A 23,249-nucleotide genomic window follows, 5' to 3' on the forward strand; every position below is an offset into this window, starting at 1 on the left:
CTTCACTGCTCACAGTGCTGAGAAGGCGGGGAAACTGTGGGGACAGGTTGCATGTCCAGTGTCTGTCTCAGAGGCACCCCCTGCAGCTCGAGGACCGCCACGCAGGTGGGATGGAGTGGAGCTGTCAGGATGATGGTCATTCTGGCATTTATAAGGGCGACGGGGGTGGGGCAGGTACTGATTCAGCATTAACAGTGGTTGAAATGAGACCGCAGGCGACGGGTAGATGGCCGGGTCGAAAATGAAGTGGCATTAGCATATATTGCTATAGCAACAGCGAGGAAGCAGCCGTAGCTGTACGGACGACAATAGGAGTCATGCGACTTGTGACTCGAGAAAACTGTAAAAAGCTACATGCATGATGCAGTGAGGATGCAGTGCTGGCATTTTTCATGTCACACTTACAGTGGGCATTAAGGATGGGACTCCAGTGTGCTCATTCGAACTGAAGATAGCAAAATACTCCATGTTTTTTTTCTTCAGCTTGCAGTCGGTGGGTATATTTTTAACGATCGCATTTTTGGGCTATTCGGGACACGATGTCAGGCGTATTGCAGCATGTTGGTATTGCAACGGCGTAAACCACTGGCCCTTAAGATGCTCCCTCGGGGGAGAGGAAGTGGAATCCATTCCCTGGTGTGCCTCCCTGTCCGGCCAGTGTTGTCATCCTCAGTGGATGTCCCCTCGAACAATATCGGCTGGGTGCTCACTGATCTGCAGGCCGATTCCCGTTTCATGTGGGCGTGGCTGGAACATTGCAGAGGGCTAACCCGTGGCCGCTTTCGCCATACGTACATCCATTCCGAAAGCTTGTAAAGGAGGCCGTGTCACCACAGGGCAACTCCCCGCTCCGCAGCTCGTAGTGAACGCCAATCTCACAGGGACCCAGCTGCTATCCAGTATTTACAAACCAGAGACGGATCACGGTGCCCCAGGGTCAAGGGCTGTCGCGTGCTGCTCGCTTGTTAGAACCGCAATTCCACCTGGCAACGTGAGCGAGTGGGGTGACCAATCGCGAGCCTTTCGGGCACTCCAACTCGGTTAGGGCTTCTGCGATGGGTGCGCCTCTCCCCCCGGTAAACACCGCCTGCTCATGGGCTATGCGGGGGGGCCCTTCAACCAGGCTGCCAGCCGCTCCAATCAATGAGGACGTGATTATATCCATCTGAGCTCTGAGCTCTGCTGAATTCCGAGAGCCTGCTAATGAACTCACTTGAACATAATGTATGTCGTCCCCCTGTTTTCTAAATGGACGAACTCCATGGATATTTCACAAGCTTATTACACCTAAATTACGTCCTATTTAACTGGAGGGTCTTGGATAGCTAGCCTTAGATCTTTCTTGGGGATGATGTTGCCTGCTCCAGGTGCTTGCTGACGTACAGTAGTAATGCTGTGAAGCTATGAAACATGCATTTGATGCTGCTTATAATGTTTCCTTCCATTTAGATTAATGCTGAATGTTCAGCATCAACAACGATGGAGAAAAATGCAGCTAATTTTCACAAAATATGAAACAAGTGCAACTAATGGCAGATATGTCCATCAGCTGTCCATGAGTACCCATTTGCAAGGCTTATCTAGCAAACACTGCATAATTTATATATTTTTTTTAAATTAACATCATAAATATGCTTTTAGAGATTGGCAATGAGGCCTTTAGATTTTGTTTACTCTAAAGTTTTCGCTTATTTTTCAGTTACAGCCGCCGACAGCAAACTCTGGTCTGAGTGCGGATTGAGTTTTGATGGGGGGTGACAGCGGTGGAGGGTTAATTACCTTACGCCGCATACGAAATATCCTTAAATAGAGCCTCATTAGCATGCTCCCCATCAGTCGCCACACTGGCTTGGATACGACTCCAGAACATCCCTGACAGGTTTCTGACGGCAGCGTGGGCTGGCAGAAAGGCAGCCACATACACACACATACACACATCACCAGGCTTTCCGTTTGAAATATCACACATCAGGCTGAAATATAGTAAATATGGTACAAAAAATTAGCATGAAGCAACACCCTGTATTTATAACTGTTTAAAACATAGCAGGAAGTACATATTCTTTTGGATTTTTAGGTACATTTTCATATTTTCTAAATACAGACGCTCCTTGGGTTACGATGATCCATGTTGCGATATTTTGACTTTACAGTAGGTAAATGTTTTTCACTTTTAATACATTAAATTACATAAGATATTCAACACTTTTTGTTTTTTTTAATAATTTAAGCTTTATTTTAATTATTTTGCCCAACTGTAAGTGTTCTAAGTATGTTTTTAGGGTAGGCTAGGATAAGCCATGATGTTTGTTAGGTTAGGTGTACTGTATTAAAATGCATTTTTGCCTTACGACATTTTTACCTTACGATAGTTTTGTCGGAAGTAACCCCATTGTAACCTGGGGAGAGGCTTTAATGGCATCTGAATCATTTCAATGTGGCTTTGAGGCTATAATCAATCACTTTAGCTTTATTTTGTCTACTGGTAATAGCCAATATGTACGAATGGAGCTGGTTCTTTGATTTTTGAGGTTGTAAGATTAGTGTTCAAGGGTCCCTTAAGTTGTGTGCTAAAGACGTTTAGCCAGATATTTAACCTGAATTGCATAGATAAGGCTGAATGCATGTCCATTTTTACGCAAGTGGAAAACCGGCACCTTGAAGTACCAAACTTTTGGTACTTCGAGAAAGTACAGTGGAAAAACGCCCTCTGTCTGGCTGTAGTATTGCTGAGCCACTAAGGGAGGGGGGGGGGGGGGAGATTTCTCATTAGCGTGTTTCTGCTGAATGAGATGGAAATCAGATGTGAACAGGAAAACTCAGTCAGTCAGTCAGGGGGAAGCAAGCACTTTTCAGGAACATCCTCACTGAAAATGTCAGAATTAATCATGGCTTTAATTTCCATACAGGCTAGTAAGTGTGTGTCAGGGTGCGTTATGCATCAGGAGATGGCAAACGTGCGCACTGGAGCAGCGTCTGAGAGCTGGGGCGTACTGGGGGGGCTCCCGACCATCCGCACAAACCGTGGTGACCCAAGACCGCGAAGAGGCGAAAAGCAGGTTTGGCGAGAGGGCGATCAGGTGCTCCTCGTATTTAATCATTCGCATGGGTTCCCATTTTAATGGCACAATCGCAGTATGACAGGTTTCTCAAAGGTACAACGGCAGGATCCTTATTGGTGGCGTCCAAATCCTGAACCTCTGCATTCTGAGTTTTCCCCTGCAGAAGGGAGCCACAGGCTATGCAAATTCATATCAGGGTTAGGGTTAGCTATGGACGGCCATACACGTCTGGTTATCAGACGGTTTGTTTTCACCCATGCAGTTGGCTATTGCTGCCTGGTGGATTCCCCATCATCATGTGGCATCTGCACCCTCCCTTTGAATTAAAATCGACCCACAGTTCAAGCCAAGAGGAGAAAGGCAACGCAAACTGGGGCCAGCAGAGCGACCAGGTCTTTATAACCAAAGGTGGACATTTCAGGTCCAGAAAATAAAAATCCAGACCAGAATATTGTTTCATCCAACCAGTTGAGTACTCTGTGACTCTGACTCTTTATGCTCAGCTGGTTGGCTGAAAAAGAAATCCTGGTCTGAATTTTTACTTTCTAGACCTGAAATGTCCACCTCTGTTTATAACCAACTACTAGTCTAGAAACTTTACTGGCAGTCATTTTCTCCCAAGGTAGAGAGTATTACTGCTTTTAGGTGTGTGAAGGTGTGGCACAGGCCTGATTAGCTATCAAATCTTCAAGCCACAGATCGTCGAGCGTTGGTAGCTCTTATATATCACAGACCGGACCCTGCTATCATCCATACTGTGAGGTTGTCCGTTTTGAGAGTCTATCCACATAGCATATGCACAAAAGGGGAGCAACGGGGGAGAGATTAGCATATTTCACATGCCAGGCATGTATACTGCATGCTGTGGCTACGTATTGTAGTGTCCACGTGCCTTCCATCCCCTCCCCTTCTCCACGCAAGGCCTCTGTTTGAAATCACCCTGAACGCTGATGGATAAATGCGTACTGATAGGCCGAGAGCAAGCACAGTCATGGCTGGCTAACGGAGCGGCCTAACAAACGAGTAGCTGACAGACCTGTGCTGTCATTCCGGGCTTTCCCCTCTGCATGTCCCCACTGACGCATTTAAGGCACTTCCTGGAGGATTAGTCCCTTTTGTCTAACACGACGGTGCTGACTGATTGATCGCCACTGTCATCCACAGTTCTGTGGATTGTGCTCATTTCCCTGGGCCACCAGATCCTGGGGTAGCTGTCTCTCCGCACTAGTGGACTTGACTGCTTTGAGAGCGGAGCCTCTGGTCAAGATCTGTCACGTTCTTCTGATCTGAAACCCCTGAAAACACTGGCTTGCTCTCCACTCTTATGCTTTTTGTCTAATGCCACCCGCCGTCTGTTAGGAAGTAGGCAGTGCCGATATTGTTGACTGACATGTGCATAGCTAAGGCAGTGTCACTGCCCGTCTGCACACAGTGAGGTCTTCTTTGACCAAAGTGCCTTCAGTTGGCCGCGGGCATTTTTGCTGACTCACTGTGGTCTGGCAGCTTGTTGATTAAGTCACTTTCCACTTAACAGCTCTCAAATATCCGCCGTTGCTCGTCAGCTAAAGTATGGGGAGGCGGGGGGTATATTCATGACCTTGAAGAGCTTGTTGACTTGTTGAGTCTTTTCGGCATCCTGAGGTGCACTTTTCAGCCCGAGGCATATTCAAAGAGGCCATGCTCACCCAGTGCCCGCATTGTGTGAAGGAAAGTCTCAGCTGGAGATGGGCGCCAGAGTGTTAAGAGCATATGTGGCTGAGATCGCAGACTTCCCGCGTCCCTCTTGCAGTCTGGAGTAATTGGGGCCGAGCAGGCCAGAGTGCTATTGTTTTTGCAAAGAAAAGATTGATTAAATTCAGTTTGTCTGGATTACTGTGGGCTTCAGCAGGGCTCAAAACTCAGTAGGGAAAGGCCGTGTTACAAAGGGCTAAGCTTTGCTCTGTGACGAGCAGAACACATCTGGAACCAAAAAGCAGCACCACATTTTCCATATTTACATGTTGTTTGTGCTTCACACTTTCTGTCCGCCTTTATCACACGGTAATCAGACCTGTAGAGTCACTGATTCCAAACTATGCAGCTCATTTGACCTGGGGAGTGGGTGGAAATCGCGGTGACTTCACACACTACGTGGGGGGGGGGGGCGTCGTGTCGCCGTGCCGCAGCCACTGGCTCCACTTCCTGTACATGGAGTTCGTAAGCATTCAGGACCAGGCCGCTCCCAGGGCATGCTCAAAGTAATGAGCCGGAATTAATTTCCCAAAATGCAGTGCAGGAACCAAGAAATGCCATCAACGGTGCATTTATTTGTGCCTTGCCTGTAATGAATGTTTGTGTGTGTGTGTTTTTGTGTTGTTCTCTTGGTGGGCTTATTGAAGAGGAATGTTTGTTCATATCCCAGGGTATGATCCCCACTGCGCCGAAACCTCATTTGTTCGACGCGTTTCAACTGCTCAGAAGATTTTAAATACGCTCATTGATATGCATCGCTGTGTTATAATTGAATCAAGGGCGGAAAACCGATATTCAGATACGATCTCTGCGAAGGCTGGCTACCTGGTGCGTTTAAAGCACCCGCTCACAACGCGCATTACAGCCGGCGTCGTCACGGCTACGGAGACACGCGTCTTTTGGCACGGCTAATATTTCCTTGGAAGCTGCGATGATTGCTTGAGAAGGTGATGTGTTTTTTTTTTTTTTTGCCAAGTTAAAAGCATTTTCATCTTGCCGCAGTTGCTGCTCGCCCCTGCATGGCTCACACTCAGTTCATAAAATCGGGCAGTCAGGGCACTGCAGGGTCGCAGGAATGACAAACATGCTTCATGCATGTAGCCCGTAATAATACTGCCCCTCTATGCCTCTCTTTTGTTGCAGTTTGTTAGTATTTTTTACTGTATCTCCTACTACTGCCTGCTGAATAATGGGGGATTGTTTACAACCATCCCACAATGTACTGCTTGTCCTTTTATACTGTTGATACATACAGATTAGCCTTTGCCCTCTTCCACTATAATTCCGCACCACCCTTACAAGCACTGATGTTCAGCTTATTATTTCATTGGCATAATAAACATATGCTTGGAAGAAATCTGGGTAAATATTCATCAGAATTGTGCTGTGGGGATGTTTATTTCTTACAAGTGTGTGCCGGCTCAGTTTAAACTGGGGTGTTACAAAGGCCTCGTTTTCTGGCTGCCGCGCTTGTGGCTGCAGGAGGGACTTTCAGATGGGCTTCCAGCTGCCAAACCCCCTGGAAGGTGCGTTTTCTGGCTGTGTGTGAGCCCTGCCCCCCCCCCTCCCGCCGAAGCCTCAGGTTTAATTAGTATCTTTAACATGCTCCTAACAAGCACTCAGATGCTGGGAAACATCAGCCCTCGGTGACGGCTCTGGGCTGCTGGGCTGTAAGCGCCTGTCTGGCCGTGATCGTCATCCCCCCCCCCCCCATCGTGGTGTTGCTGTACTGCATTTAGGCCTCCCTCCCACATGGCAGGCCTCTCTACCCAAAAGTCCGTCACTAAGGGCATCCCCGACAGCACCTAGGTGAATAAAAAACGTGCCACGGGCTCAAAGCGCCGGTCAGCTCCACAGCTGCGTGATGCAGACAGTAGGAAGGCGTCTCCTTTCCTGAAAAGGTTGCTTTTCTGTCTGAAATTACTTTGTCAAAGAAGATAATAAATTAGACTTTGTTTACTCGCTTTAGGTAAAAACTCCACACGTCTAAACACAATGAAGACTACCTCAAAGGAGCATCCAATTAAGAAATTTAAATAAACCTACAGTCTCCGTTCCTCCAGGACTTCTCAATGGATGTTGCTGTGTACTGATATAATGGAGAATAATCGTGCATTACTATAATTTAATTAGCATAATTAAAAACCAATCAAATGTGGCAACTGTTGACATGAAATCTGTTTCAATACCTGATACTTAAGATGAAGCTGTAATACAGGACAAATGACTTGGGGAGAGCATGTAGTTACCAAAAAAAAAGGGCACGTTGAATCAGTTTCTGATTTGATGTGTTAATGGCTTTTTTGTGTTTATGTTTCTCAGTGTTTGGGTAAGCCTGTGTAGCAAAACCTGGTGTCTCCACCGCCTGGAGGGTCTCGTGGCCGGGACTGTGGCTGGCTGTGAAATAATACGTGAGCTCTCCTCTTTGTGGTTCAGACCTCCTGTGGACGGACACCTCCCCCGGGCAGCGCAGAGCCCGATCGATGTCTTTGATCCGCAGCAGCCGGGGGCTGTCTGAATGTGGCAGGCGTGACATTGAAACGGCTGTTCTGACACTCACCTCCTCTCCCTGTCTCCTCCACAGTGCTCTTTGGCCAGTTTGTCTTCTTTCAAACTTCCCTCAACGACGTGGTGGACATCTACGACGGGCCGACCCAGCAATCGCCCCTGCTGTCCTCTCTGTCCGGCTCCCACTCAGGTGCGACTCGCTCTCCCATCCTTCCATCCTGTCCCAGTTTGCAAAGAACCTTCCGGAACCTTATCGCTCTTTGTTTCCTGTCCCTTGGGTCTCATTACTTATGGAGTCTTGCGATGACCCCCCCTCCCCACTCCACCCCCGAAGTCAACCTGGTCTTGTTATGAGGCACCTAGAATCAATAGTACACTTCCAGGAAAATCCCACAGTCCTGTGACTGTCACACAGCCACCATTAAAACCTTGGCGCATCAGCTGCCTGGGGTGGGTGCGTCCCAGGCCCCCCCCCCCAATCCTGCCATGGTGTCGGGGACAGCCAGCCGGTCGGATCTCTGCCGTTCTGGCTGTGAAGGTGTGTGGAACAATGGCCCGAGACCTCTCAGCAGAACGTTCTGTTATTCGGACCCAGGGTGCTCCATTAGCGAGTGGGAGGCTGCACGGCACCACCGAATGACTGAGGGTTCATAAAATCTCCCAATAACTGCTGGCCAGAGAGACCGGACTCTGGGGGAACGGGGGGGGTTGGGTGTCGGAGGGGGTGTAGTACCCCTGGGAGTCTCATTGTGAATAGTTTGCTCGTGGATAAATGGGTTTTGTGCAAACCCTGCGAGTTGGTTTCAGGTTGATGAAAGGCCCAATTACCAACAGCCTGACTGCCTTATCATCTGACAATTCAATATCGCTATATTGGGGACAATGTTAGTGTAGGACTTAAGGACCGTGGGACATGTGACCAGCAGTCTCAAAAGGGGGCATTGCTGTTGGAGCCTGGTGGGAAGGGAATGCAACATCAGCTGCTGGAGCAGAAATAGTCAGCTGGGTCCATGGCTAAGGTGCAGGCTGTATGGGTATGATGTTGCTGAAGCTCAAATCTGCCTACTAAGCAACTGTTCAAACAATAGGCCACATTGGGCAGCTTGGCCTTATTTCTGAGGGAACAGAGCCGCCCGAGTTTATTGGAAAAGTTTCACATTACAGGAGCAGGCCGAGGAGAACTCACACGGGTGGTTTTGAACATCCATCACTCTTTTGTTCCTACAATTACGGAACCCTAAAGCACGCATCAACCTTCATCCGTCAGCCGACTACAAAGGGGATCGTAGCAGCTAGCCGGCGCACGAGACGGAGGGATCTCACCAGCGCACGTGCAAAACTGAAGCGGCTTTCAGCTCGTACTTGAAAAATTATAATGTCTCAGCAGCGGCACTGCAGACGCGGGGCTGCACGGACAGTGATGGAGAGTGAGCAGGGAGAACGAAATGAGGTGATAAACACTCATTGGCAATCAATAAAAGACAGACGCCACTTATCAAAGCAGCCACCCTGCCTCCCTGTGCCCTCTGCGCATTCAGGATTTCATTTTCCTCCCTCATAAAGGGCCACTTGTGAGGAAGAGTACAAAAGGCGCATCAAACTTACTGAGTCGTTATGACGAGATCTGCACTAATATGTGAGTCTGTGTGCTCTGTGAGTCACATCACTCCTGCATGTAGACACAGAGTGCCCGTCAAAAGTTTGGACACGCCAGTCCACCCACAAAGGACGATGATAGCGTCTCGCATCACATGACCTAGCCACCTGACCTCAACACAGTAGAAGTGGTTTTGGAGGAGAGTGAGGAAAAGCGGCCATTGAGTGCTCAGCATGTATGTGGGAGCTCCTTCAGGACAGCTGGAGAAGCATCTCAGGAGGCCACGTCATGGAACTGGAGTAGAGGAGACAGTGGGGTCACCCAGTCCCCAGAGCAATTGGGGTTAAGGGTCTTGCTTAAGGGCCCAATGGTGCCATCACCATGCAATTTGACCTGACAACCTTCTAAGTCCCAACCCACACAGCTGCTCCCCCCCCCCCCCCACAAAATTTTTTATTTTTTTTTTTGGTCTGTGCATAATTGCGTATAAAGTTATTCTATATTTTTGATGCCTATATAATTATTCTAAAATATAGAGAATAGTACAAATAAACCTTTATATAGGCATGTTTGTCCAAATTTTTGACTGGTACTGTATCTGTGTGTATCTGTTGTGTATACATGTATATTCTTCCTCCCCCAGGAGAGTCTTTGCCCTTAAGTACTGGAAACCAAATAACCATCAAGTTCACCATAGTGGGTCCTGAAACCTCCAAAGGCTTTCACTTTGTGTACCAAGGTGGGTGTTTCTTTTTAAATCAGCTGTCTGTAAGCATTCCCATACTGGGAGCTGCGATCTGTGTATTAGAGTGAAATAGGCATGAACAAAGTCTCTCTGAAAGCAGCCATCATCAGGAATGTAACTTCATCTTCTCAAAAGCAGGCCAGTGAGTCACATGACTGTAGTGTACTTCCTTGTAAAAACTCCGAAAGTCGAAATGATCAAGCTTCTTAAATTCTGCAAAATGTACGCATTTTATAATCCCATCAGTGCGGGACACGGCACCTTTTTCGGTTTAAAAAAAAAAAACTTGTGTGCTGACACTTTCCAGTCTTTTGGAATAATTGCAAATCTCCGCAGTTTGGATGCCAGTACGACTCACTCTTGAAGCTTTAAGTCAGATTGGGGTTATTTTTGGTGCAATTATTTGTCGTTCTTGTCAGAGCAACAGGAAAAGCTGTGTCATTGTGTGACCATTAAGGTTATTGAATCTTATTGCAATGTCAAAAATAAACACGCACCATGCTTGTAGGACCGATTGAAAAATACATTTTGCAGTTTATTTTTGAGAGACAGGGTCTCTGGCTGGTGGTCCTCTAGAGTTCACAGTTTACATTATAAAGGGCCAAACTAAAAAGTATTTTGGTTTCTTGTTTAATCTTATAGTAAGTGATGTCAATTGTAAGGTGTGTCAGATAAGCCATATTTTTAGAAAACCTTTTAAATATTTATCTTAGCCTCCAAACTTATGCTGTCTGGGTAGTAGGATCTTTTCTTAGCATTCTGATAAGTCTAGACGTTTCTGTGTTGCTAAGGAGAGGACATTTGACGTAGCCATATACACACACAACCACACAGAAATACTTCAAACCGGGCCTTCAGACAGCTTCTGTCAAGATCCAAATATACCCAGATGCCAGGCTCTTTTTAAGGTGTACATGCTAAGGAAGGACAGACATTTGTGGCTATTGCTGCTGTTGAATTTCCTTAGTAAAAGGCATTACTTTTACAAATGACCATGACCCAAGTAAAATAAAATAGGCAGAATACATAAAAGAATGCAAATGCACTTCTGGCTACTACAATATTTATTTAAGGTCCCTTTTTACAAATTGATGCTGAAGTTAAGTGGACATCAGAGACTCATATATGTAACTACTGTTGGTTAAGATGCAGTTCCTCAGGCTCTAGCACAGAATCACGGCCTTGTCATGTCACCGTTGGCTATTTTCACGCAATTGAACGGAAATGTGCAACTGTAAATAACTTCCCCAGGGAAACAAGTGTAGGAAGTGGAAGTTGACCCATTCTGAGCTCCTGTTCTGGGTTTGGCCCACTCTGCCCTGCATGCCCTAGCCGTCCCCAGGACCAGTGCTACGCAGTGCAGCTCTGTGCCGGAGCCCCGTTTCGGGAAGAGGCTCGGCAATGACTTCGCCATGGGCGCCGTGGTGCTCTTTGAGTGCAACCCCGGCTACACCCTGCATGGCTCCACAGCCATCCGCTGCGAGACAGTGCCCAACGCCCTGGCCCAGTGGAACGACACGCTGCCCACATGCGTCGGTGAGTAGCGCCGCCCCCACCCCCCCACTCTTCTGAGCTGATGGCTTTACCCTTTCATTTTCCTATGCCGACTGACATGATGTTCTAGAAGAACCAGTGTGGTGGCCAGGTTTTAAAGAGAGCGCTGTGGAGAGTTAAAGGGGAGGGGGGAAAGATGGCATTGCTCAGAAAACTGTGACCGAAAAGGAGAACAAGAGCTGCCTTTCTGAGAGCAGTTATTAAACAGTGAAGGGCGAATTTCAAAACGTTTTTATTGTTACATCCCCACTGTCATTTTCAGTTACAGTGGAGCTCGCGGGGTACTTATCTCTGCGGGGGGAAGTACTCAAGAACCACTGTGGATATAGCTTTGAAACATCAACCGTTTAGAAGAACCGTAGAATAAATTTTAAATAGTGTCTCCTCTTCAGGCCGTTCACATTCTGATCCCATTTCCCGTCTTCCTAAGCTGCCTTAACCATTGTGAACAGCCTCGCATCTGCTTTTAACTCTGTGACCTGCCACTGGTAGAAACTTTTCGGCCATGTTGTGGTCTGGACATTTCCGTGAGCCCCCCATCCCGCAGCCACCCATCCCGCTGCCCCCCCCCCCCCCCCCAGCCCAGCCCTCATCCTCACATCAACAGGCTGGCAGGGGTCTCCTTAAACATCCCCTGTCAGAATGTCAACCAAGGAGTCTCTCACGTACCCTTTACCACGTCGCTTCTTAGAACCAAAACAAAACACACGAATCTGAAGCGTAAGGGTCATTACGGGCAAGTGCTGTTGGGCGTCACGTAGTGCCGTCTGCGTGACATGACATGGTCTCATGTTAAAGGGTCAAAGGTCAGCAGTATCATCCCCTATTACCTAAGCACCTGCCGCACTCTAATATCAGCTGTCAAATATGGATGAGCCTGAAATTGCTCTGAAGTGAATGTGTTTAATAATTTAAGTGGCCAACCTGAAGACATTGAACAGTGGTGCCCACCCCCCCACCCCCGAATACATAAAGCATTTCCTCTCAGCTATTGGACATCAATCACCGTGTCTCCACCTGCTCTTAGCTATTTAAACAGTGTGATTGGCGTTGACCTCTACATCATCCCCATGTCCTTGACAGATAGCATCGGATATGTATGGGGGATAGCGCTCCATCTGCATTAGTGTCCCGCCGCCGGCTCTGATATTGACAGATCCGCCGTCCCACTGCACGCCAGGCTGAAGACAATAGCTGGCAAGCCCTCGACAAACAGGGGAAAATTGCTTAAGAGCACGTGGCTCCGCTGGGGATATGAAAGGCGTGTAGCGCTTTCTCTTCACGAGCTGACATTTACATTTAAAGTAATCTTTGTCCTTCTGAAAGCTTCATCCCTTTTTATTGAAAGGAACAACTTAAACCGGCAGCTATATATGTGCATAGAGGGGAATCAATGAGCATAAAGACACGCTGGTACGGTAAGCAGGTCTGCCGTAATCCTTTTACGGGTGTTAATCGATAATTCGGCACTTAATCCTGTATTAAATGCAATCTGTGCATTTAATTTGTTCAGGAGTGGTGCTGTCAGGTCAAAAAGCTGACATAGTCGCTGAAATTTATCAGTTATGAATACTATGCACACCACTAAACTATTATCCCCGAATGACAATGTTGGGAGGCAAGGGCCTTGCTAGAGAATTCAGGCCCCATAAAAGGCCAATATCATATTGCACCCCCCCCCAATCCAGACCAATACAGTTGTGTTGTAAGTTTTTTCGGGCCTCTGTCACCCCGGGGCCCTTGGAATGGCCTTAATGTCCCCCCCCCCGCCAATTGGGAGTGTAAACAATGAGTAATATGGATTTTTATTGTTTTATGATGCTGTATGATGCTATTGCTAGTTTATAATGGTGTAAGTATACACATATTTTATATACTGAGTTCTCTGAATCACCCAGAGACAGCCAGATAATGCCGGATGAATTGCCTTATTATGGATGATCGTTGCTGTTGTCTTATTATTTTCATCCATTCTTCATCTTCTAGCTGCTTATTGTGGTCAGGTTCCCCTGGGGGGGCTTGAAGCCCATTCCAGGCAGCACAGGGCCCAAGGGGTTGGCCCCAGTAAGACAGACTGGCTAACCTTCCTCAGTGTTTGAAGGACTTGCCCTTAATATGAAATGAACACATGAAAAGATGTTTTCCAGTCTCTCTGAGGCTTGCTCTTTACGCACGATGTGTGTTATTCACCACTTTACCGCCAATAATGAAGTTGCCCTAATCTCCATTCAAACAGCAGCCATCAGTCAATCAAGCAGATCCGCTGCTGCTCTCCTGTACACAAAGCCGGGCCCCGCGTCTGTGTGCACAGGAGAAGCAGAGTTGACGCACTTGATCTCATGACTGGCTGCAGATGACAGCAAAAACACCGGGGAGCTCAGGTCCCGGGAGGAACTCGACACGGCGCACTGAATGGCTGATGCCATCGGCCCCAGTCCGTCAAGAAAGAGGAGAGATGATCCAGTGTGCCGCATGGCTCTGCCGCATGTGCAGCTGGAGCGCGCCTCGCCGCATCCATGCCTCGCATGGCTCTGCCGCATCGGCTGCCTCCTCGCCTCCTCGCCGCACCCATGCCTCTCATGGCTCTGGTGCATGTGCAGCCGGAATGCGCCTCGCCGTGCCCATGCCTCTCATGGCTCTGCCGCATGTGCAGCCGGAGCACGCCTCGCCGCTCCCCGTGCAGGTCCGGGCTCACAGGCGCATCGTTCAGAAATTCCTCGTTTGAGGTCATAGTCTTTTCTTTACTTTTACACCTGTCTCCTAGATGTTGCTAGACAGTTTGGGGCCCCCAAAGAATATCACATTGGGCCCCCAGCCCAGAGCAATCCAGTTATGTTTCAAATATTATAGAGCTCCTGTTACTCACTGGTTTTTGGAATCATCCTCACTTTGTCCCTTTTATAGGGCCCCCGCACATCCCCTGTGCTTTTATTTCAAAGAGATTCTTTAAATTTAAAGATTTTATTACTGTTATGTTACTGACTAATAAAAGGCTCAAGTAAATAATAAAAATATAATATTAATATAATATATAATAATAGTAATAATCAAAATAACAGTATTGGAAGTGGAAAGTCGACATGAGAGTATATGAGAGAACGTACCGCAATCTTGATGACGTCATGATGACAGGCAGGTCGCCCCACCAATGAGAAGCCTAGGGATCAAGGTCAAGCAGGCTATTGGCCAGCAGAAGATGATTTTTGAGAGCCTAAGTAGGCAAATGGCAAGGGTGAAATAACACGCATGAATAACACGTATCTTTGAAAAGTTTGACTATGGGGTGCTGGGCTACTCAACCCATGAGAGCAAAATGAGTTTCATAGGGATGTAAACGTAAAAGCCAAGCTTTAGTCAGTAGTTGCAAATAATTTATGTTGATATTGGTACTGTAGGTAGTACACGTAACAGAGATATTTCTCTGCATGTGTAATATACAGTATATATAAAATACACACACTATATATTACTCTTTAGCATTTCAAAGAGCATTTTATTTAGCATTTCATGATAACCTACTGAACCGTATGAGTTAAAAAAAGGAATAATCAAGCCACCAGCAAATCTGAAGCTGCTTGGAGGCGTAATTAGTTGATATATTGGAATTAAGCACATTCACCGATCCAGCTAGAACTGTAACCTCCTGCACATACTCAGGGAAGCTTAGCGCTCGCTGTAACATGAAATGAAATGCCTATTACTAGTTATTCTGTGCTGTCATGAGTTGTTTTTCATTTGCAGCTGGGGATTCACGGCACGACTTTTTCACATTATGGGCTGAATTGTTTACGTAACTTGTGCCGTAAAAAGGCTTGTAAATAACACCGTATTTAAGGAAGGTGTAGAATGTGCTTGGTTGGTGCACTCATTAGTTCATGTGTTAGCCTGGTGAGATGTCACTGGTACACAGCAGCCGTTCCTGGGAGCGTCCAGGCCGACCGTGAGTCCTTGGGGGCGGATCACAAGATAGGCGGGTCCCAACAGATCAGTAAAGAGCCCATCCACCGCATCCTATCCCGTCAGCCTGATGATCCCTGCGGCTTCCCGCCATGCGAACCAGCCCCGAATCCAGCCAAGGGTGTGATGAGGAATGAAAGGCTTCACCAAGGTCCGACGTATTTTCATAGCCGGGAAATATGGAAGTGTAGAGGATTTCAGAAGCCCTGGTCCTGATGCAGTACGTCTCACGAAGTGCTGGCAGATTGAGCTGTGTTTGGACAGCCTGTCAAGACTTTGTCACACTGTCAGGTCCCACAGAGACGTTCATACTTTGCATGAAATGTGAAGGTGGAAAGGAATATTCTATGGAATTATTGTATCTGCCCAATGCTGTCTGAAATATTCCTCAGTCCCAATTCTTGGGCAAAACCCATCCATCCATTTTCTAACTGTTTTTCTTGGTCGGGGTTGCAGGTCTTTGAGCGAAATGTAGCCTTTAATTATTTAAACAAGTGCTAGCTGTGAAATCCATACCAATTGGACCTCAATTAACATCGACATGAAGCTTGTTAATAAAAGTGTGGCATGTCATGTTAAATCGATTTCACCAACGCTTGGGAACGTTGCCTTTTGTCAAGTCCGGGGAAGCCCGTGGCTCTGGGATCTGGCCGTTACACACCTACTTCTTACATAGGAGTAAAATGATGTTATCAGCCATGTTGTGTGAATATAAAAGTGAAAATCTCATTGTTGGCAATTGCATGGATTGTAATATTATTACAAAAGCTGTTTGAAAGAGTGTTGTGTTAAGAATCATACTTCTTTCACCACATTTCTTTCATTGTATTGCCTTATTTGCTGAATCTTCATAAATTGCTACATAAAAATATAATGTTGTTTGTGTCGCACTGTAACTCTTCACCATAAACTGACACACATTACTGTTGTAAATGATCGGCGAGGACATTCCTGCTATGCCAGAAGCAGTACCTTATTTGTTGCAGTACCTTAAACATCTTGTTTCTGGCCTCGTCAAGTTGCCCTTGAGATTAATTCCTTACACTTCGGTTGCTGTTGTTGGGACTGATGGGTGTGGGCTTAGCGGCAGCTGACATCCCATAATGCTCCCCTCCCAATATGTCCCACAGTGCCCTGCGGAGGCATTTTGACAGCGCGCAGAGGGACCATCCTGTCTCCCGGCTACCCCGAGCCATACGACAACAATCTCAATTGCGTATGGAAGGTCTCCGTGCCAGAGGGCGCTGGAATCCAAGTGAGAGACGCCGTTTGAAGTTTGTCTTACGCATTTGAGCTCTTAAAACTATTGCCAGTGTAAAAGGCTGTGATAAAGGGAATTTTTAATACAGGGTGAATAATGAATAAAGCAAATGTTTTATTCAATGTGGAAAACGTATGTTGAAGCTGAGCTCCTGTTGTGTATTAGTTTTCCGTCAGTGGATTTATCGAATGAGATGTTTTTTGTCCTTTTGCGTAATTTCTGCTTGGGGATCCATGGGAATGGGATGTATGTGTGGACTGACCTCGGTCGCTTTCGCCTCCCAGATTCAGGTGATAAGTTTCGCCACAGAGCACAACTGGGACTCCCTGGATTTCTACGACGGAGCAGATAACAATGCGCCAAGACTGGGCAGCTACTCAGGTGTGTTCTGGAACTTTCCAACAGGCCACACCTCCTGCATTTTCCCTGTCGGATATGTTTACTTACACAAGGTTGTCGACTTTGGACAGCTGGCTGCCTTGAGATTTTAGATTTGAGACAAGTCAACACACTCATTTACATAGCAGTTTTATTGCCTTGTAAATAGTCTGTACAGTTTGCAAAGTACCCCACCGCTTTTGATGTAGCTATTTTTAGATTTATAATGGAATAATAATAATATCTTAATAATAATAATCTTCCCAAGCCTAAATAATATAGATTTGCCGTAAGATTTCTTGCTTGAGCGTGAGTGTCACGCCAGACGTGTGAGAGTTGGCAACCCTGCTTACAGATCATGTAATTATGTAGTAAATCCATAACAGGGTGGATGGAAGTCTCGTTAATCTGCTGGTTAGATAGACAGGTGTTTCCAGGTGTTGGGGTGGATTAAGGCAGGACATGGATGTGCATACTGTATATTCACAGGTGCTGAGTGATGGGCTTTGATCCCAGGCTTGGATTCATTGTGACAGAGAGAACTTTCGTTACAGCTGTACTTTTGATCAGGACCTAATAGGCAGAATGTGTCCCTCCACAAAAAGGATGTACGCACATTTTCAAAGGATTACCAGCAAGCAGGCAGGGCTGTCTCTGTAAAGTATCAGATATATTGAATTTTTATCACAATTTAAATGGAATAAAGTACATGAGCAGGGAGACCTTTTTAATGTCATCATGGCGACACTGAATACAGGAAATCGATGTGAATTTTATGCTGTGCGCCATTGGAGCATCATTCCAGCTGGTGATGGGGAGGGAACCGTCCCAAACCTGTGTGCTTGATGCCGCTTAAATCTAAGTGTCCCCCTTTTGTTCTGTAAAGGGTAACGATGCAAACACATGATTTACCGCTTATTGTCCTTCTCTCGGTACCTTCAGCTGGGGGATTGGGGGGGGTGGGGGTGGTCACCGGTCCTGAAGAATTGCAGCGTAACCTGTTTCCCTGTTCCTCAGCTCATAATTACTTTAAGTAATTGTGGATAGAAGCCGACTCGCCGAGTGTTTCACCTGTCAGTCAGTGTTAATTAAAATGGATTATTTAAAAGCTGCAGAAGCGTGGCCCTCGAGAGCCCAAGACGTCTGCCCCTGTAACAGGGAATTATAAGGAGGTCTTAAAGGCAAATCCTCGCTTACTCCCCAGGGAAAACGCAGTATTTAGCGGTGATATCAGGGGCTTTGTACGCAAACGTGCTGCGCTGTCTTCTCACGCTCAGGAAGCGCTCGATATAACGACCAAGGGCCCCCGATGCCTTTTTGGGGTGGGGAGTGGGATGGATGTTTGCCGGTGATTTATCCCACCTTGGAGACCGCTCCCCTCTTTCTGTCTAAGGACAATCCCATTGCATCAGCACATTTAATCCCTGAAACCTTGTGGCGTGTAGATATCTGTGGCACAAAAACGTTTTGTTTCAAAGGTCAGAGTCTCGTGGAGCATTTCAGGAGTTCAGAAGGTGCCCACGCCGTTGGTGTGTGAAGGAATCTGCGGAGCTTTCCTGGATAACCGAGAGCCTGACTCATTGTGGGTTATTGTCAGTCCTTTAGGGGACCACAGCTCAGAGCCTCATTGTCTGTCACAAGTGGCCCACGGGAATGTGCGCTGACCCCTGCTGGCCAGTGCCACGGCACGCCCACCACTTCCTTCACACAGCAAGGAGCCGGCCATCGCCTCCCCCTGTTACTGCCTCGGGTGTTTGGCCCCCTGACTCTGAGGGCACTTTGAAATTCGCAGGCCGTAAAATGACTCTACGATGGTGTTTCCCAATCTGGTCCCTGGGGACCCACATGCAACCTGGGTGGAAGCAAAAATGTGGACTGTCTGGCAGGGAGCTCGGAGGGAGAAAAAACGTGGACTGTCTGGCAGGGAGCTCGGAGGAGCAAAAACGTGGACTGTCTGGCAGGGATCTCGGAGGGAGCAAATATGTGGACTGTCTGGCAGGGAGCTCGGAGGGAGAAAAAACGTGGACTGTCTGGCAGGAAGCTCGGAGGGAGCAAAAATGTGGACTGTCTGGCAGGGAGCTCGGAGGGAGCAAAAATGTGGACTGTCTGGCAGGGAGCTCGGAGGGAGCAAAAATGTGGACTGTCTGGCAGGGAGCTCGGAGGGAGCAAAAATGTGGACTGTCTGGCAGGGAGCTGGGAGGGAGCAGAAATGTGGACTGTCTGGCAGGGAGCTCGGAGGGAGCAAAAATGTGGACTGTGTGTGGGTCCCCAAGGACCGGATTGGGAAATACCGTTCTACAGGAACAACAGGGATGCGGCTGGTATCGAGGCCTTTCTTCCCACCTTTCATGTGGAGTCCCATAGTTAACATGGCCGTTAGTTACCATAGCTACAGTACCACTAGCTCCTCCTGCTGGCCATACTGTGCCAAGGCAGACTAACGCAGGGTGGCTCAGAATCTATCTCTCTATCTGGATCTGCGCTTAGTGAGTACGCTGCTGTTAATGTGTTAAGCACATTCAGCTAAGTGATGTGGAGGTGTCGCTTAGGTGAGATGTTAATTTGAATTAGCTGTTTGTGTTTATCGTGTTACAGGGAGTCTGTGTCTGATCATTTAGTGCAGCACGCTGCTGTAAGCACAACAGGAGCTGCGCAGCGTGGCCTGCTGACGCTGCCCGGCCTGCTCTGCAGTCCATGCAGGCAGCTCCTCGCGGTCTGCCCAGAAGACGCTCTGTCCTTGGGACTAGACCGCTTTGATGATGAAGTCCTTTCCCCTTCAGGCACCACCATCCCACAGCTTTTGAATAGCACTTCAAACAACCTGTACCTGAACTTCCAGTCCGACATCAGCGTCTCTGCAGCCGGCTTCCACCTGGAGTACACAGGTATGTCGGGATCACGCCTCACGCCCCCTGCAGGTCTTCTAGGGTAACTCATGCTCATTGAATATATCAAGCCGAAGTATTGGCTCGTAACCACTGGTCTGGGCTCACACTACTGCAAGCCTTTCTTTACTGTCTAGCCGGCCAGCCCAAGCCATTTCGGTCTGGGATCTTTCCTTTTTTCTGCTTTATAGGTTGTTTGTGTGAAGTTTACGCTTGTGCCAATCAGAATGAGGGACTGTTTTCAGAGATTTCGGAGTACAGTAACCAGAAGAAGCAGCGTGTTAATATTTCACGGACGGCTTGATTGCCCCCCGCTTTCCGCCGGAAGTGTTTCCTCGCATGTTTCTCAGTGGGCTGCCGTGTGGAGAAGGGGCCAACGTCGGCGGGGTCCGGGGGCCGCAGGCTTTGCCGACGGGCTCGGGATGGGAGCGGGCCCTGGTGTTCTCCGGGGCCAGGCGTCTCGAGCATGCGGCGCTCTTATTGCCCATGTTCTGCCGGCCCCCTGCTGGTCACAGACGGCATTGTTTGCTGAGCCCTCATCACTTTTCAGCTTTAAAACTGCTTCTGAAAACTGTCCATAATTTATTTATTTATTAAAATCTGCTGCATTAGATGCAATTAGTGACGTGATGGCTCACAGATCCGGTGTTGTGGGTTCCAATCCCACCTCGGGTCTCCTGTCACATGGGTTTTCTCCAGATACTCCAGATTCCCCCCGCAGTCCAAAGACATGCAGTTAGGATCATCTCTAAATAGCCTAAAAAGTATCAGAGTGAACATGTATATACCCTGCATTGGACTGACCTTCCATCCAATCTGTAGGGTAGCTTTGTGGCCTGATGGATGGATGGATGTGTGGGTGGATTAGATCCAACATACATACCATAAAATAAACAAAAAAATAACGTGGAGGAGTCCCAGTCTCTATCAGGTTTGTGGGTTTCAGTGTAATTAGAGAGTATTGTCTCTGATAAGCCCAGCTCACTGCTGTGCTATCAGGCTTCCGGCTGTTTGCGCAAACCCCGTTTGCTTTGCCTTTAGTAGTATCTGCAAGCCCCACTCATAATTATTCATTAGTTCCTTTCGCTGTTAACGTTTCCGTGGCTTGGCGGCGAATCTCCTGACCTAAAAACGCCACTGTCTGTCCTTCCCAAGCTATAGGCTTGGATTCGTGTCCGGAGCCCCAGACCCCCAACAATGGCGTCAAGGTCGGCGACCGCTACATGGTGGGAGATGTGGTGATGTTCCAGTGTGAGCAGGGCTATTCCCTCCAGGTGAGATCTTACGGAGCCACCGCGGGGCCCGCCCGGATGAGCATGTCCCGGGCTGCTCCTGCAGTTATGCCCCCCCCCCCCTTCCTGCTGGCATTGCCGCCCCCTGACTCTGGGGGGACAGCCCGGATGCCGACTGTGAGAGATGAAAGCTTTGTAGCTGGGTTCCCGTGGCGACGGGGCTGTATTGAATAACACATCACCTGTGCACCTGCAGTGCTCTGTTCACCCACCAGGGGGGGCTCCATCTCCACACCCAACACTAATTATCTTCAGTATTGGAAAGGCGGCACCATTAAACCATGGCATTTAAGGCCAGGTGTCCAGGAAGCCCTATCCGCTCCCTCATAACCGTCATTCCTGCTGTGTTCGTTCATTCTGCCTGTATACAGTATCATGCGTGCCATATCTGGGCACACAGTCTGTCTGCCTAACTAATTCCTCTTCCTGTCACCTCACAGGGAAACATGTACATAACCTGCATGCCTGGACCCGTGAGAAGATGGAACTACCCCGTGCCGCTCTGTTTAGGTATGTGCATGACGGTGGCGGGTATCAGCTAACTGTGATCAGCTGGTGGGTCACACACCGTCTCCTGCCCCAGCATTGGACAGACCCATCATTCGGGCTGTTCCCCTAATTAAAGTGTTATCATTAAGTGTTGGGGGGAGGTGTGTGGCTCAGTGGGATGGGCCTCTGTACCTGTCTACAGAGGGTTGTTGGTTCAAATCCCTTCCTCACTCCCACATGTGTGTTTGTGTGTGTCTCAAAGGAGAAAAAGACTGAATGTATGAATAGAAGCATTTCCAGAGTACTTGTGTTTATACTTGTGCGAACGGCAGGCGAGGCATCGTTACATCGCAGTTCCGTCATTAAACTCTGCGAACGAGGATTCAGTCACTGAGCAACTATATGCAAACAAGCTTTTATTTATAAAAGGAAAAAACAGGGAATGTTTTTTAATTAAATGAAACTGCATTAGTCCCAAGGCGACGGCTCGAGCGTGCAGCTGTAAATCATGGACGACTCTCGGCCCGTGACATCTGCTCGCACATCTTTTATGAAAAACCTCAAAAAGAGAGAGAGAGAAACTCAGAGTGTCTGATTTGCACACCAAATTACCAAAGGAATGGGGCAAGAGGGTGTCAGTCAGCAGAGATCTCAACAATATTAAAAATAAAAAATAAACAAAATAGCAAATGAAGATGGCAGGCATAGCACCAGACTTTATACATCTAAAGTAGGCCATTCATTTTTATCGGGTAAATATGTATTTTTGGCTATATGCTTTTTTCAATAAGATTTAGAGGAACTAAGCTGCAGTGTTTAAATGAGAGATTTCTTCCAGACATGTGACATTTGTATGTGACATGGCCACCATATTGAGCAGTGACCCCACTGGTTCACTGTTCTACTGTTAACCAAGTTGCAGTTAATGATGTCACAGTGGCTGCACGGATTCCCCTCTAGGTCATAATCAGTCCTCGGCAACAGTGGTGCCAGAGCCTAACTCATTTGTACCAAAGTCCCACTATCCAGCCTCAGTGAAAGCTAACCTTCTGAGAGTCACGCGGGCGTCTGTCGAAGGCGGCAGACTTGGTGCGATCGCAGCCGCCAGGAAACCAACGGACGACTATGGCACTAGGCGCCAGAAAACGCTTTCCGCTGCCGGAGTCTACAGTTCTCCACGCCACGGCAGAAAACAGGCAGCTTCACTAGCTCAGCGGCTGGGTCTGACACCAGCCGCCACGGTCCCATAATTCCCACCAATATACCGTCAGTTCACACGCCGTCCATGAAGCTGTGACAAACTAGCAACTTATGCTAAATATAACTAACTTTTCTGCCAGGATTCACAGTTTCCAGTGAGCAGTTTTTAATCATCTTGACTGCTGTTCACCTTTTCATAGCACCAGCTTGGATTTGTGGGAAAGGACGGATTAGAAAGCGGAGAGCGGGGGGGGGAGGCGCTTTTTCAGCGGGAATGTTACTGAGCTGAAGCATTTGTATTTTAAGTTAAATAGTGAATGGCAGAAGGCAGTCAGGTTGCATGGAGCTCAAATATGTATTTTATCTTTTTTTGGCGTGAGGTGAATTCATTTATTTTGAGGAAGGGAAGAAAAGAATAGTTGACATGATCTGGAATCAGACAACAGGCTGTTGAATAATATTTTAAGGCTGTGGAGCATTCTGCCCATTTTCCAGGATGCCGGCGCAGCCGCTGTTGCAGGTGGCGCCGCGTGATGCAGGGGTCCTGGCTTTCCGCTACGCTTATCACGTCCTACGGCCGGGCCACGTGC

At 47.7% G+C, this 23,249-nt stretch overlaps 1 protein-coding gene across 6 annotated transcripts in view; it reads left to right on the forward strand.

Moving 5' to 3' along the window:
• The window catches only part of csmd3b (CUB and Sushi multiple domains 3b), a 349,538-nt gene that overhangs the window by 273,224 nt on the left and 53,065 nt on the right, over positions 1-23,249 (forward strand). For all 6 annotated transcript variants that reach the window (XM_072705595.1, XM_072705594.1, XM_023811991.2 and 3 more), the window contains 8 exons: positions 7,378-7,491; positions 9,542-9,637; positions 10,976-11,179; positions 16,285-16,409; positions 16,700-16,796; positions 19,574-19,678; positions 20,834-20,952; positions 21,411-21,480. In XM_072705595.1, coding sequence (XP_072561696.1) covers positions 7,378-7,491; positions 9,542-9,637; positions 10,976-11,179; positions 16,285-16,409; positions 16,700-16,796; positions 19,574-19,678; positions 20,834-20,952; positions 21,411-21,480 — 930 coding nt within the window. The remainder of the gene's footprint in view (positions 1-7,377; positions 7,492-9,541; positions 9,638-10,975; positions 11,180-16,284; positions 16,410-16,699; positions 16,797-19,573; positions 19,679-20,833; positions 20,953-21,410; positions 21,481-23,249) is intronic.

This window comes from Paramormyrops kingsleyae, chromosome 23 (genome assembly GCF_048594095.1).
Source record: "Paramormyrops kingsleyae isolate MSU_618 chromosome 23, PKINGS_0.4, whole genome shotgun sequence".
In the NCBI taxonomy this organism is placed as follows: domain Eukaryota; kingdom Metazoa; phylum Chordata; class Actinopteri; order Osteoglossiformes; family Mormyridae; genus Paramormyrops; species Paramormyrops kingsleyae.